Source organism: Nuphar pumila, chromosome 8 (genome assembly GCF_984573655.1).
Source record: "Nuphar pumila chromosome 8, dmNupPumi1.hap1.1, whole genome shotgun sequence".
Lineage (NCBI taxonomy): Eukaryota > Viridiplantae > Streptophyta > Magnoliopsida > Nymphaeales > Nymphaeaceae > Nuphar > Nuphar pumila.
Window position 1 is genome coordinate 120,639,030 of NC_143256.1, and position 14,936 is coordinate 120,653,965.

At 36.6% G+C, this 14,936-nt stretch overlaps 1 protein-coding gene across 1 annotated transcript; it reads left to right on the plus strand.

Annotated features, from left to right (window-relative positions):
• Positions 1-1,806: 1,806 nt before the first annotated feature.
• Positions 1,807-14,656, plus strand: LOC149830443 (uncharacterized). The gene is made up of 6 exons (XM_090016520.1): positions 1,807-2,030; positions 5,018-5,049; positions 11,693-11,881; positions 12,537-12,587; positions 14,060-14,124; positions 14,208-14,656. The coding sequence occupies exons 1-6, from the start codon at positions 1,975-1,977 to the stop codon at positions 14,313-14,315; spliced, it is 501 nt and encodes a 166-aa protein (XP_089872646.1). The 5' UTR covers positions 1,807-1,974; the 3' UTR covers positions 14,316-14,656.
• Positions 14,657-14,936: the final 280 nt, after the last annotated feature.

Below are 14,936 nucleotides of genomic sequence, written 5' to 3' on the forward strand. Positions count from 1 at the left end.
TATCATGTTACTATCATGGTGGAAATGTTATATTTTTTAAAATAAACGATATTTTGGAAATATCACTTTTTGTTAAATATAATATTTGGCTTTTGAAAACGTTGCAATAAATATCGGTGTATTTGTGGTTACGGATACAAATCAATTTGAATAGAAGTAGAAAGGAAAAGAAACAAAGAATTCATGGGTTTGGGAGGGAAGTGCCCTTTGTATATATGAAAATTCCTGCCCTTGAAAAACCTCTGGGCTGGGAGTGTCAACGGGTTGGGGTTTATTCAGACAGTATCCAAACTAAACCATATAGGGTCCGGGTATAGTGATAAATAAGAAGACCCAATTAAGACATGAGTCCGTACCCGAAGGTCTGATTAATACATGGACATGGGTATAATTTGTGAAATTTTATTCCAGACCGAGGCCCGACCAGAGTTCTGATTAAGACCCATAGTTTTTCAATGTAAAAATGATAAAAAAATATGGTTTTATTGGCTACTGCCGGGTTTGGTTCATGTAGTTCTTATCGGGTCTGGGTATGGTTTCTCTTATGGTTTGTCCGATTAAACTCGAGTCTAGACCCGATACTATACCCATAAACTGAGGCCAGGTCTGTTTCCACCTGAATCGAACCAAACCGGACCCGTTGACACCCCTACTCAGGGCCCCTATATGGCCAATGTTTTCTCGCGAGAAAATGCTTCCACAGGAAGGCCCCAGGAGAACTATTTCATACTAAAAAGGACAGCCTTATAAGGAGGCCCATTACTGACCATGTGGACCAGATACTTTCCCACAGCTCAATGTTGTCAGCATGGGTATCCGCCCTGAATCGTTTGGCCAACGATTCAGCTGTATCGGCTGATACGATACTCAAGTGAATCATTCTTTATTAGCAAAAAATAATAAAAAATATTACGTGTCAATAGTAACACATGTTAAAACTATTAAATAATATTAAAAATTTACTACTTTTTATATTTATTAAAAAATATCCGATTCAGGAGTGATGCATATGATTTTATGCCGATACGATACATATGGACCACCGATACTGACAACATTGCCACAGCCCTTAGGTGTGGCCATCGGGCTATGCCGGGCCAGTTTGAATAAGTCCCCACAGGCCTGAGATAAGCCCGACACAACTAGTATTGGTTTGGGTTGGGCTCAGGCTACCTGACTTATGTTGGGCTAGGCCCATCCATTTTCTAATGGGCTGGACCTTGTTAAAAGCCCGATTAGCCGACTACTATCGGGCTGGATCTGCAATAAGCAGGGTGGGCCCGACTCGTATGGGGTCAGGTACCTGTTTGCTAGGTCAAGAAAATGGATCTGAACCCGGATCCTTATAATTTTAGAAGCCTACTTTTACTAAAAATACATATAATACATTTGGACCGGGTTGGATATTTGGCAAAAAAGCCGGGTTAGGTCGAATATCCAGCAAAAATCATAACTCAAACCCAACCTGCATATTACTTGGGTAGGGTTCAGATTGACCCGAATAATATTGGGGTCAGAATTTTTATGCCCATACTCAGAAAATCAGGTTCGGTACCCGACTCATTGACAGCGCTACTGGCTGTCTATCAGACCCGGCTGCCGACGGGCTGCATGTGTTTCACATCCTGTGCGAAAACAACCCTTTTCCCGAGGGAAAGGGCCATTTCCCGAGAAACAAACGGGCCCTCAGCCTTGACGTGAATCGGATGACGTACTCCTGGGAAAAATAGTTGAGAAAGAAAAAGCATGGGAAAATGAAATTCTGCGGAAGCCCAAAGAAAGGGGAAAGAAAAAGATGGGAGAAAAAGGGTGCGGGGTAACAGGAGGGAGGTAGTTGGCTAGAACAGACTGGTCGAGGAAGAAGGGGGAGGGGAGGGTTTGACCCTTCAAATCGTTGGTGGGATTTATCGTTCCCATCGTGTTTGGGGGGTGTCAAAGGCACCTGTGTCCGTCTCTGGTTCTGTTTAGGGGACGATGCTTGAGAATCCTACCTCTGATCCCTCCATCAAGCGATACACCCCTCCTCCCAGGTACCACCATTCTTCATATTCTCTCTCAGAGTTTTTATTTCTTTCGTTCATTTCTGTCTTCTGTAAAACTGGGGCGTTGAATTCATGGATTTAAATATGAAGGTGGACCTTGTTCTCTTACCGATCCTTTTGCTTTTGTGGGTGTCGTTACAATTTTTATTTCTAGCAAAAATCGTAGTTTTAGGGACTTGGAAGTGAAAGATTGAGAAGGTGGGGGGCGGTTTTTAGTGGGTTTCAAGTAGAAATTTGGATTATTTGTTCATGTTGGATCTAAATGATAAGTGGATGTTTTAGTGCCTTTTAATCTTGCCTCTCCTTTCATGCGAATGTTGGTGATCCCGGTTTTTATGTGTTCTATCGTCTTTAGATGGGTAAGTTGTTGAATATTGTGAAAGTGGGTATTTGGAATTTATTAGCATTGGAAGCTAATTAGTTTGGTTTGTGTTAGTCTGTTTATTTCGACAGATCCAACCCCTGGAATTTCGCGCGGAATTTAACATGCAATATCGATTTCTATTGTTAATTTTCAAGGATTGATTGCTTTCTGTGATGCCATGCTTCCCCTTAGACCATGTGCATTTCTTTTTATTTCTAGTATATGCTGAAGCTGTGTTCCTGTTTAAGGATTTTCGGTTTGATGTATTGGTGGGTGGTACATGTTGTTGATCAATGTGGTGCATGTACTAGAAGTTGCTCATGGAACACAATAGCGCAGATTATAGTTACTTGGAAGCTTGCAGTGGAAGCCCACATGATTTTTTCTTGCTTCGAAGCTTTAGGAGCAGTTTACTTCAATAGAATGTGAAGCTTGCTTTTCCTAGTACAAAATTCATTTTCCTTCATGTCAGAAATGCACTTTTCATGTTGGAAGTGTTATACTTTCTTTTTAAGAAGTTATGTTTTGGTTATAAAACCTGCATATATGATAAATATTTTCTGGTAGAAAAGCTTAAAAGTGGTGATATCAATGATGGCCTTGAAATAAAACTATTGACTATGCCAAATCTGCGAACTATGTATGTGATGTCGAAAGAGGCTGATTCAACATCATCCTTTCATCATAGTTGGTGATGTTCTTAATTAAAAGCACAGGTTTTATCTACTTTTTATGCCACTTCCTTCTCTCCTTCTTTGTCGCTTCCTACTCAGTTCCCTTTCTGCTTTCTAAGTGCTTCATGTTTCATGAATTAAGCCATTTCTTGAACACTGTTATTTTCCCTTTTCGAAAAAAGAAATCACTTCTAGCTTCTCCATTTGCATATTGCTTTTCACACATGCTTATTACTCTTATAGCTATGATGTAAATTGACGTCATGCCCGAAGGATCAATATCAAAGCCTTTAAGGTGTGTTTGAATGCCTCAGACCTCAGATCGGAGGATCTGAGCTGGAGTGGGGCACACTGATGTGGTGTGGTCCCCATGCCAAGGTCTGGGTGCATTTAAGCACCAGATTTTATATCATGGACTTTAACTTCCTCATATAAAGGGGTTGGATGAAAGATCCACAGATCTCTTGTTCAGTAGGGGAGTGTCAGACAGAGATCAACGACTCTTTCATCCACTGATCTCCGAGGGATTTAAATGCCCCTTTGTTGATGGTATTCTGCACACATTGATTCCTGCATTTCACAAATATGAATGCATTGGCTAGCCAAAAAAAGAAAGAAAAGAAAAGATTAAAAAAACTTTTATTTATAGTTGCATATAGAGCAAGTATATATTCAACACTCTAAGCCTGGGTGACTCACCAATTATGCGCTTGTCAGGGTAGTTATGGAACACTAAGAAAAAAATTTGATTTCCTCATTTTTCAGTGTACCTTGTCCTTAGAGATCTTATGTTTCGGCAACAAGTCCAAAGGAGATTAACAATATAACCTGTTGCTTCAAGAGAATGGACCTCATAAAGAAAAGAATTGTGGAATGACCATTAAAAGTAAGAATCGGAGCAGTTTTTGCAGACTGCCAAACTGATATAGCTACCTCTACATCTCTACTCCATTACAGGAATTTAATTATAAAAACCCAAAACTAACTATAATATCATTGAAAGGCTCATACGTTGGTGTACATACTACATACCACACTGCATTAACTCATAATAATCACTGAATCAAACCATTGTAAAGGCTTCATTTTCTAACCAAATAAAGCTGCTTTATCTTTCCTCCTCTTCTACATGGTTGTTTTGGATGGTAGGCTGTCATGAACATGTCATATTTGGATTTAAGTTTCCAGAATATCTCTCATTCTACGTCACATGGGCACTTCACCTATTGTACAACACCAGCACAGGCACTGTATGCAGCCTGACATTGATATGGTCAAACTTATGTTGAAAATAGTTGGTACACATATTTTTACTTCATATGTTTTGTATCATGATCTTGATCCTTTATGTTATTGTTGTTTTTTTCCTTTTCACAATGTCATTGATTATGCAGTTTTCAACTTTGAATTGTTGTTTAATGTCTATTAATTATCATGTATTTGAACTGTTGTTCAAGGATTTGCACTTTTAATGTGATGTTCAATTGTTCATGCTTTATTGTGTAAGATGCTAATTTTTTATTAATGAAAACCATACCCCCTCACACACACGGCTGCATCCTTGCATCCTATTTTTCCAAAACCCTCATGTTGTCCAAAGTATGTCTATGTTGTGTTCAATTCTTCTTTCCATGTCTATATGACATGACTCTTACTAGATTTGGTCAAATTTGTTTCCACTAAGAGAACCTGGTGCACATAACGTTCAAATTTTCACTAAAAGCATCATAATAGCTACTTATGTCTTCAACCAGTTTAGAACATCAATCGTATTAAGTGTTGGAGGTTTTTGCAGCATTTCAGGTTTACATGCCTTATCAAATTATGTTCTATCTGTATGTTGTAGATGTGCTTATTTCTGGTTCATCTAGTATCTCATATTTGCAAATCATGCTTTATAGACATTATTCGAATCTTTTGACACATTATTGTTTCAGGAATCGTCTCCTCAATAGGCGCAAATCTGGAGGTCAGTTACTCTGTTATTTTCATCAATTAGGTTGTAGTCATACTTTATTCTCTCTAGTATTTTTCTGCATGATACTGGTTGGAGTTTGCCTAATGGTCAATCTCTTACTTTTTTAGGTGAACTGGTGTCAAATTTGAGGATTTTTTAATTCAAATCATGACCTTACAATGATACACAATTGTATTTTCTTGCATCATTTACATGTATGGAGTTTATGGATTAGATTTGGATGAACAAATAATTCAAATTTGTATCTATTTTTATCACCCTTATTATTCTTAGCCTTATTATCTGCTTCCACCTTGTCCCTTCATTTGTTTGTAGTTCTTCTTATTTTTTCTATTCCAAACCAATTCTGAGATACTTTATTTGTTCCTTTATCACTTCATTATTTTCTCTCTTTCAATTTTCAATAAAATTCACATACCTTCTTTCTTTCTCTCTTTCCCTTTCTTGCCATTTGAAAATTCCATCACATAGTTTTCTTGAAAATCTGCTCTTTTGTTTTATTTAAAGAGAAGTCTATTCTTGTTGATTTAGTTTTTATTTCAATTTAGCTTCACATTTAATTTTCTCTTGCCGTGGCTTTTGTTGATATGCAGTAATTCAATTCCCATGTTCTAACTTGTAGGTTGCCTTTCTGATTATTTGAGCATTCCAGCATCTACATGTGATTTTAATATGTGATGTTGTTTCCTTGAAAACTTGTGACAACTAGATTGCACTTTCTATTGTTTACTTAGCCATGGAACCTTTGGTGAAAGACAGGGTTAACACCTTTTTCATCAAAAACAGGTGATCTTAGGCATTTCTTTCCCTGACAAGAACCATAGGAAAAGGAAAACTTTGATGGCTGGAGCAAATTGAATGGCAGTGGTGCATTTTTTTGTTGGGTCTACCGAATTTTCTAGATATGATTAGGTTACAAAACTGTTCTTATTGTGGCTGAAGTAGAAGACTTCCTATGGATGTATTCTAATTGTAGATTGCAGGTAAAGGCGGCTCCTTTTATCACCTATAACTTTTATCTCGTTTTCTTCTGCCCTAGTCTCATCCTACTATCTAACAGTGTCTACATTTTTAGGTTTGCTTAGTAAACAAGGCTTTCTGAAGTAGTTTTAGAAAATACCGTGACACGATGAAGTAGGGCCGTATATGAGTCATGTCTAGCCTGGGGCTTGGCTGTTAGACCTCAGTTTGCCTGACACACACACACACACACACACACACACACATATACATATACATATGTATGTATGTATATATGGTGCATTGAACTCACCTACTCCCTAATCAAGTCCATCGGGTCTTATTTGATCCAACAAATGTGACATGAAATACTCTCTTTTTTTCTGAATTATCACAGCTGTTGAGTAAAATCAGATCCAACAGACTTGATCAGGAAGTAGGTGCACCTGCTATATATATATATATATATATATATATATATATATATATATATATATATATATATATATATATATATATATATATATATATATATATATATATATATATATGGGAGTATCGTTGGACGATGCTCAGACGTGAGGCCATGCATGGCACGACAAAAAAAAGCCTTTAGTGGCGGTTACGACCACCACCATGATCAATATAGGTGTTCTTGGGTCTCTTGTTTGGGCTCATCAACGACCGCTAGACTTTCCATGGCTTAAGGGGAGGCTAAAAACTCCTTTTTTGCTTGCTCGTGATATATGTGTGTGTGTGTAGCTCAAGTCATGATGATGATGTTGTAATGAATGATGATGAATTCGTCTTGGCCATATGTAGGCCGAAAACCTATACTCGTACATACAAACCACCTCACTTTGAGAGACAAGGCAATGAGTATGATAACAAAAGGAAAATCATTTGTCACTATTGCCATGAACCGGGACACATTAAAACCTTGTGTCCTAAGTTAAGGAAAAGAGAAGAAAATAAGGTGGCTTCAGTTGGTCCACCTCAAGAAACTAAGGACGCGAACAACTCTTAAGATACATCCGTTGGAGCTATGTCCTCATGACAATTGGTGGAAGCGCTTCAACCTCTTGTTAGAGGATCATCTCTTTCAACCGGAGTCGTGATCTCATCTTACTCTAATCTTGGTAAGTCTCCTTGGCTTCTTGATTTCGGTGCATCGTTTGATATGATCCCCAATTTTGATATTCTATCAGATTGTTGTACCAACTCAAGTGTGCCTAATGTTTTCACTGTTGATGGTACATGTCTTGAAATCAAATGAATACATAATTTTGAAAAAACCTTTCAAAATTGTAAAAAAATTCAACAACAACAAACAACAACAACAACTACGCCTTCATCCCAAAACAAATTGGGGTCAACGATATGAACCAAAAAAGAAATTCATTTTGGGTCTTCCACATGAATCCTTTTCCTCCAATCATTTCTATCCAATGCCATGTCCTCGGTGAGGTTCAGAGCATTCATATCATTTTCTATCATCTTCATCCAAGTCTTCCTAGGCCTACCCCGACCACTTTTAACTAATATATTTTCCCATTTCTCCAACCTTTTAACTGGAGCATCATTAGGCCTTCGCCGAATATGTCCAAACCACCGTAAACGATTCTCTTGCATCTTATTTTCAATGGGTGCAACACCTACCTTCTTACGTATTTCCTCGTTCCGAATCTTATCTTTTATTGTATTTCCACACATCCATCTAAGCATCCGCATCTCAGCTACACTCATTTTTTGAATATGATGTCTCTTGGCAGCCCAACATTCCGTACCATATAGTAAAACGGGTCTAATAGTCGTCCTATAAAACTTTCCCTTCAACCGCAATGGCATTCTACGATCGCACAACACTCCAGTTGCACTTTTCCATTTCATCCACCCAACCTTTATCCTATAATTTACATCTCCATCAATTTCTCCATACTTTTGAATGATGGATCCCAAATATTTGAAATAATCATTCACCAGTATTTCTTGCTCACAAAGCTTCACTACACTCCCATCACTACTTCGTTGCTTACTAAACCGACATTCCATGTATTCAGTCTTACTCTTACTCAACTTAAAACCTCTAGCTTCCAATGTCTGTCTCCATAATTCTAACTTAGCATTAACCCTAGCTCTAGACTCATCAATCAAAACAATATAATCAGCAAACAACATACACCACGGTACATTTTCTTGAATTGATCTCGTAAGCTCATCCATCACTATCGCAAATAGGAAAGGGCTTAAAGCAGATCCTTGATGTAACCCAACCGTTATCGGAAAATTGGTTGTCACCCCTCCACAAGTGCGGACATTGGTTATTACTCCTTCATACATATCTTTAATTATACTAATGTACTTGAGAGAAACACCTTTCTTCATCATTGTCCACCAGAGAAAAAATTCAATTCCAAAAATTAGATATATTCTCGAATTGAATTTAAACCTCTTATATGTCTCTCAAATATCATACCATGGTTGTAATGTCTCCTTATCATCAAATGGTTGTTGGGTGCATGATCACCAGTGAAGGAAGCTGATTGGAGAAGGCCATAAAACAATATGCCTCTACTACATAAATTTTTTTGAGATACTAAAGAATACATTGTGTTGTAATGTCCAAAATTAGATTTAGATTTATAGCATAAAAGATTAGGACATCCTAATGTATCCAAAATTTTATATTTTCTAAGCTTAGAAAACATTTGTAATATTGATAATTTTACTTGTAATAATTGTATTCTTAGCAAAATGAAGAAATTATCATTTCATGAAATAACTTTTATTTTTACTAGACCACTTGAGTTAGTTCATTCAGATGTTTGGGGTCTGGCACCAATCATGTCAAAAGGTGGATATGCATATTATGTGATATTTGTTGATGACTTTTCTAGATATACTTGGATCTACTTAGACATATGTTCAAAGTTTTCTTGCATTTTCAAAACTTTCATAACTTAGTCAAAAATAGGTTTAATAATAACATTTCTATCTTTCACACTGATTTAGGGGGACATCTTTTGTCATAATATTTTAAAGATTACCTCAATTTACATGGCATTACACATCAAAGATCATGCCCATACACTACAAAAAAATGGCTTAGCTGAAAGAAAACGTAGGCACATTGTAGAAACCACAAAAAGTTTACTTATTGCAACTCATGTTTTTAAGGTTTTTTTGGGCCGAAACCACTTTAAACGTTGTGCACCTTATAAATAAAATGCCATCTTCATCATTACAAAATATTTCTCATATTGAAAACTTTTCAAACTCACTCATGATTATTCCAGATTAAGTGTTTTTAAATGCAAGTGTTTTATCTTAACCAACAAAAATGACAAACTTTCTCCTAAAACTATTTCTTGTGTTTTATTTGGATATGCTGATAATAAAAAAGGTTATAGGTGTTATGATTCTAAAAATGAAAATTTATGTTACAAGAAATATGTCCTTTTTGGAAAAAAAAATCTTTGATTGTGAAAAATCTAAGTAACTGAGTATTCTTTTCTACTTTATTTTGTTTCAAAGCATGATTTTGATGATTGTGATTGTGAGTTTAGTCTTGAGAACATTGATGAATCAAGAGATGAAGTGCCTTTTGAAGAGCAACCCCATGGTGATAGAACCTACTTGCAATAATGTAGACGTAGGGTTCAAAAACCTCCATGTGCACTTGAAAATTATTCAATGGTTGGAGATGAAGATGATATGCAATCTAGGAGATCCTATATAATATCAAAGCCCCCAAAACAAATTATATCCTACAATTCCTTTTTATCTAAATATCAGGCATGCATTGCGTTAATTCATGGAAGTAGAATTAGAGGCATTAGAAAAAGCCAAAACTTGGACTCTTCAAAACCTTTCACAGGGAAAGAAACATTAGGATGTGGGTGGGTATGCAAGGTAAAATCCAAAGGATACTTACAAGAATATGAGATATATTATGAAGAAACATTTGCTCATGTTGTCCGAATGACCACTGTTAGTGTTAGGATCCTTATAACAATTGCATCTATTAGGAACTGCCCATATACCAAATGAACGTTAAAAACATTTTTCTTAATGGGGATCTTGTTGAAGTAGTGTACATGGAGTCTCCACTTGGTATGAGCATCCCTGAAGGTAAGGCTCCTCGCTTAAGTAAGACAGTTTATGACTTGAAACAAGCACTAGGCTTGGTACGATGGATTTACTGAAGTTATGTTTGATATTGTCATTTTACTCTTATGTGTGGACAATAAGATTATCACCGGGGGAGACAAACAAAGAGTTGAAAATATTAAAAAGATTCTTAAAATTATTTTTTAATGACTGATGTAGTTTTTTTAAGATACTTTCGAGGGATTAAGGTTGCTTATTCCCTAGGGGGTACCTATATGGAATTACAAATGATAAGAGAGTTGATACTCCCATGGTTACTAATGTCAAAATGAAAATTGATGATAGAGAGCTCCTTGAAGATCCAACATCCTATCAATAGATGATTTGAGCACTCTTTTATCTGTCAATTACTAGACCAAACATAGCTCACATTGTCCATACAACTAGTCAATTTCAACATGCTCATACATTTGTTCACATAGAGCAGTTTTGCAAATCATTAAATATTTTAAAACTTCTATTTGTAGAAGCCTTTTTATGTCTTCTTTGTCTGCATTAGATTTAAATGCTTATACTGATGTAGACTGGAGAGATGATCTCAATGATAGACACTCAACCACGAGTTTCTGTATTTTTCTAGGTGAATCTTTGTTTTCGTGGAGGTTAAAAAAGCAGCAGGTCTCCCTTTCATCAACAGATGCTGAATACTGGGCTATGACCACTACTACAATGGAGGTGGTCTAGCTAAGAAGACGGTTGGCTGACATGGGAATTCAAATAAAAGGAGCTTTAAAGATGTGTTGTGATAATAAGAGTGCTATCTACATCGTCAACAATCATACGTTTCACGAGAGAACAAAGCACATTGAAATGAATTGTCACTATGTACAAAAGAAATATCTTCAAGGCAACATTAATTTGCCCTATGTCACATCGAAATGCCAATTGGCAGACTTGTTTACTAAACCCCTCTTTTAGCTCCTAAATTCCACTTCTTTAGCAAACTTTTGCTCATTATACCGTAAGTTGGGAGTGTTAAATTATACATATATAATGTATATATATATATATTATATGTATTGTCTATACTTTTTTTTGTTATAATTTTTATTTATTTATTTTTTGTTTTTTTTTTGTCTTGGTCAACACATGGTTGACTGGAGCTAGTCCAACAGCTAGAAATCTAGCCATTGGACTAGCTCCAACGGCTATGTGATCCCTCTCTTGTCTTGTATATATATAGGGGAGAACCCCCTCTTTGTAAGTATGCTTTTTGCATACTTGTGTGAATTAATAAAATAATTACTTTTATATTTATGCCTTCCTTTGTGTGTGCCCTTTTTGGCTTTTATGAGTGTGCCCATAGTGGCCCCTTTGTGCTTGTCAATTTTGGCTTTTTGGTGGACATTTTGTTCGTGCTTGAAGGCTCTTATTCCTTTACAACTTGCATACCAACTATCCTTGTGCAGAATTTTCCTGCTGATGGCTTGGAATTGCACTTGCATGTTTTCTCATGATTGTCTTCTAACCCCATTGGATTTCTTTTCTTTTCCAATGTTGACAGATCGATTGGATAGAATGAACAGCTCCCAGGGCAATGATGGAGAAAAAGGTCCATCTACTTTAAGAAACATCTCTGCTGCCAATCATGGAGATGCTGGTAGCAGCAATCATCAAAGCGAGAGTTCAAATTCAGGGTTAATTGTCATTGATGGATGTAGCAGCAGTGAGGCTGTACAACTAATGATTGAGCGTACGTGCTTGTGTTCATTTATTTAAGATTGTTTTGTTATTAATTGGAAAGTCTATATCCTAGGAGAACAGGGCTTTTCATTGATATCATAAAGATTTCAGATGTGCAAGTGAATTACTTTCGTCTACCAACTTTCATGACTTGCTTTGTAAATGTGGAAGAAGGTTACTATGTGCATCCACATTTGTCAACTAATTGAATTGCTTGGTACAAAAAATAGAAAATAGTATATGATAAGTGCCCCCCTGAAATATGTTGTCTCACTCTCATTTGACTGCAGATTTTCAACATCTTGGAAATATGTTTATCTTGATAAGTGGTCTCCTTGGAATATGTTTCTTAATCCTCATTTGATTGCAGATTTTCAACATCTTGGAAATATATTTATGGTTTGAAAGTCAAGGATACCAGCTTGTTATCCCAAAAAAGGAAAAAAAAACCTTGAGGGTACCAGCTGGCCTTTGCATTAGTGGTTAGTGACTCTGTCAAGGGTTTGAGCTGGTAGAAAGCAAGGGAATTTTGAAAAGAGGCTTGGCTATTTGCAAAACTAAGAACCAATCCATTTAACATCCACGTTGAGTGTTTTGTATATCTCACATATTATCTGTTAAGACATCTTAACCTGTCTTCTTCTTTTAATGTTTCCTGGATGCAGGTTGGGCTGCAGCCATGGACTCTTGCAATGATCCATCAATAGGAATAGCTGGTATGTGTTCTTTCTATGCTTTTTATTGAAAGCTTACATTAGTCCTAATTTGTTATGGAGTATATTGTAGGTTTTCAGGAAGAGGAATTTTAGGAGCTTGTGCCTTGATGTGTGTGAGATTTACTTTTTGAAACATCTGAAAGTGCCGGATATCGCTGCTGTCAATTTATAGATGTTTCAGGTCCTTCTAACCAGGAAACTTAAATAACCTTCTGATTGAGGCAACTTGGCCAAAGTTGATATTCATAGACTTAGTGTGCATGCACTAGCCTATTTAATAAAGGATCTAATCAATTTCAGTGATGTGGAGAAGGATGTGAATTAGCTGCCTTGTTCCATAATATCTTGGTCCCAAACAATGAGCTAGTGTGCAAGGTATTTGCAACTATTGTTAAAAATCTTTTACTCTCTAAAAGAATTAAACAGAAGCATCAAATGTGCATTGTTGATCTCGCTCCTCTTCAAATTTTCTCTCTCTCTCTTCTGAGGATATCTCTTGTTGGAAGTCAACAAACTTCCCAGTGCTCTTTCATCTTTATTAAGGACTCTTGCTAGCATGCGGCTCTTGTAACATCCTTCACCAGTATGTTCTCCTCTCGTAGTGGGATCCTTTGGAATTGTCAACTGACTGCTTTGCTACCTGATTGATAAATTGATATTGCTGCATCTGTTGCTCATTAGGATCTATCACATATCTATTCTCCTTTTGATAGGCTTCCTTTAGGTGTTATTTCTCCCTCTCTTCCACAAATTTTGATGCTTGAACACCCTTGGGATGTCCTTTCAGTTATCTATCTATTGATGAAAGTGCATAAAGTTACTAGCTGATGCTGTGTGGATGGGTTTCTGGGTGAACAAAACGTTCAGCTGCACATTCCATTTGCAAGTCACTTTGTAAAGGATATGATACATGTTGAACAGTACAAGATGTTCCTTTTCCCTCTTTTTGATATGTATCGGTTGTTGAAAGTTCAAAGGCTGCTGCAAAGGGTAGAATAAATTCAGTCCACCTTATTTCTTTCCCAAAACCAATGTTCGCATAGCATTTCTTTAATTTTTTTTAGTATAACTAAATTTGGTTTACTTGATTTCTTAGGACCTCGTGACATTCAAGTTACTTTTTGTGTAACAACATTCCAACATTAATAACTCTATCACTGACATTTCAACCAGTTAATAATATTCACTTGCTGTGTTTCTAGCAGCCCTAATACATGTGATTCGTAGACAATTTATAGGCAGTTTCAACCTCTCAATTACATGTAGTGGTGATGTTCCAGTTAATCAAAATTTTCAATCATTAAAGAAAACAAGAGCATGCAAAGCAGTAACCCTGCTTTATCCCAAGGGGAAAGTTATTCCAGTATGTGATTTATGGTTCTATATCAGTATATACACAAACCATAGCTCCTCTTTGTACTCTTTCTAGCATTTCCAGCTGTATGCTGATTTTGGTCATCATTTTGTTCCAGAAAAACCAGTTGTATACTCGGGTTCTAGTGGATCAGCATGGGGATCTGTAAAGCTTCCTCATCAGGTCTGTCCCTTTCATCAGCTCTCTCTCGTTTATTTATTTGGGTGCTTTGTATATGCCAACCATGATTATGTTTCTATCTACAGATGGACTTTTTAACTGAACTTCGACATGCAATCCAAACTGCAAATGCCCCAACTGCCAATGCTATTGAATTCTCGAAGCCCAAAGTTTCACACTTGGGGCTAAGTTGATCTCTTGAGAGTGAATTCATTATGATATGGAAGTCACAAGAAAAGGAGATCCTCGAGGATTAGATTTGATGCCCAATTCTCTTTGATAAATCATTCATGTGGCCGAGCATTATGTAATACTGTCAAGAGGATAATTCTGTTTGTTTATCTAAAATCTTTTGAGACTAGAGCCTGCTCATATAGATTTCTGAGCCAGCAAAGATGCCAATATCTATGGATAGAACAGAACCAAATGTTGTGGCACCATAAAAATGTTGTATGTTTTCTTGGTTTGCCACATATCAGTCACATCATTTAACAGATGACAGTAATTAATCGCCACTGCGCTTAAAAATCTGAAACACCATCCACGTGAATTTCTTGTACTCTGTTAATTCTTGTTATATTATGATTTTGTAGATAACCATGTTTAGGCATTTCACAAGATGTTGAACTTAATTGGGTATCATAATTTGGCATTGAAGTTTCTTTATGTTTCCAACAGATTCCTGATCAGTTGGGTCTCAGTCAGTTCAGGAGTGTCTTTAAGTGCGTTCGCTATCTTTATCCATGATAGTTTAAGGTTGAACCTGTGTGTGTGTGCCCCGTGCATGCTACATGTTAGATTGAATTTATGTGTGC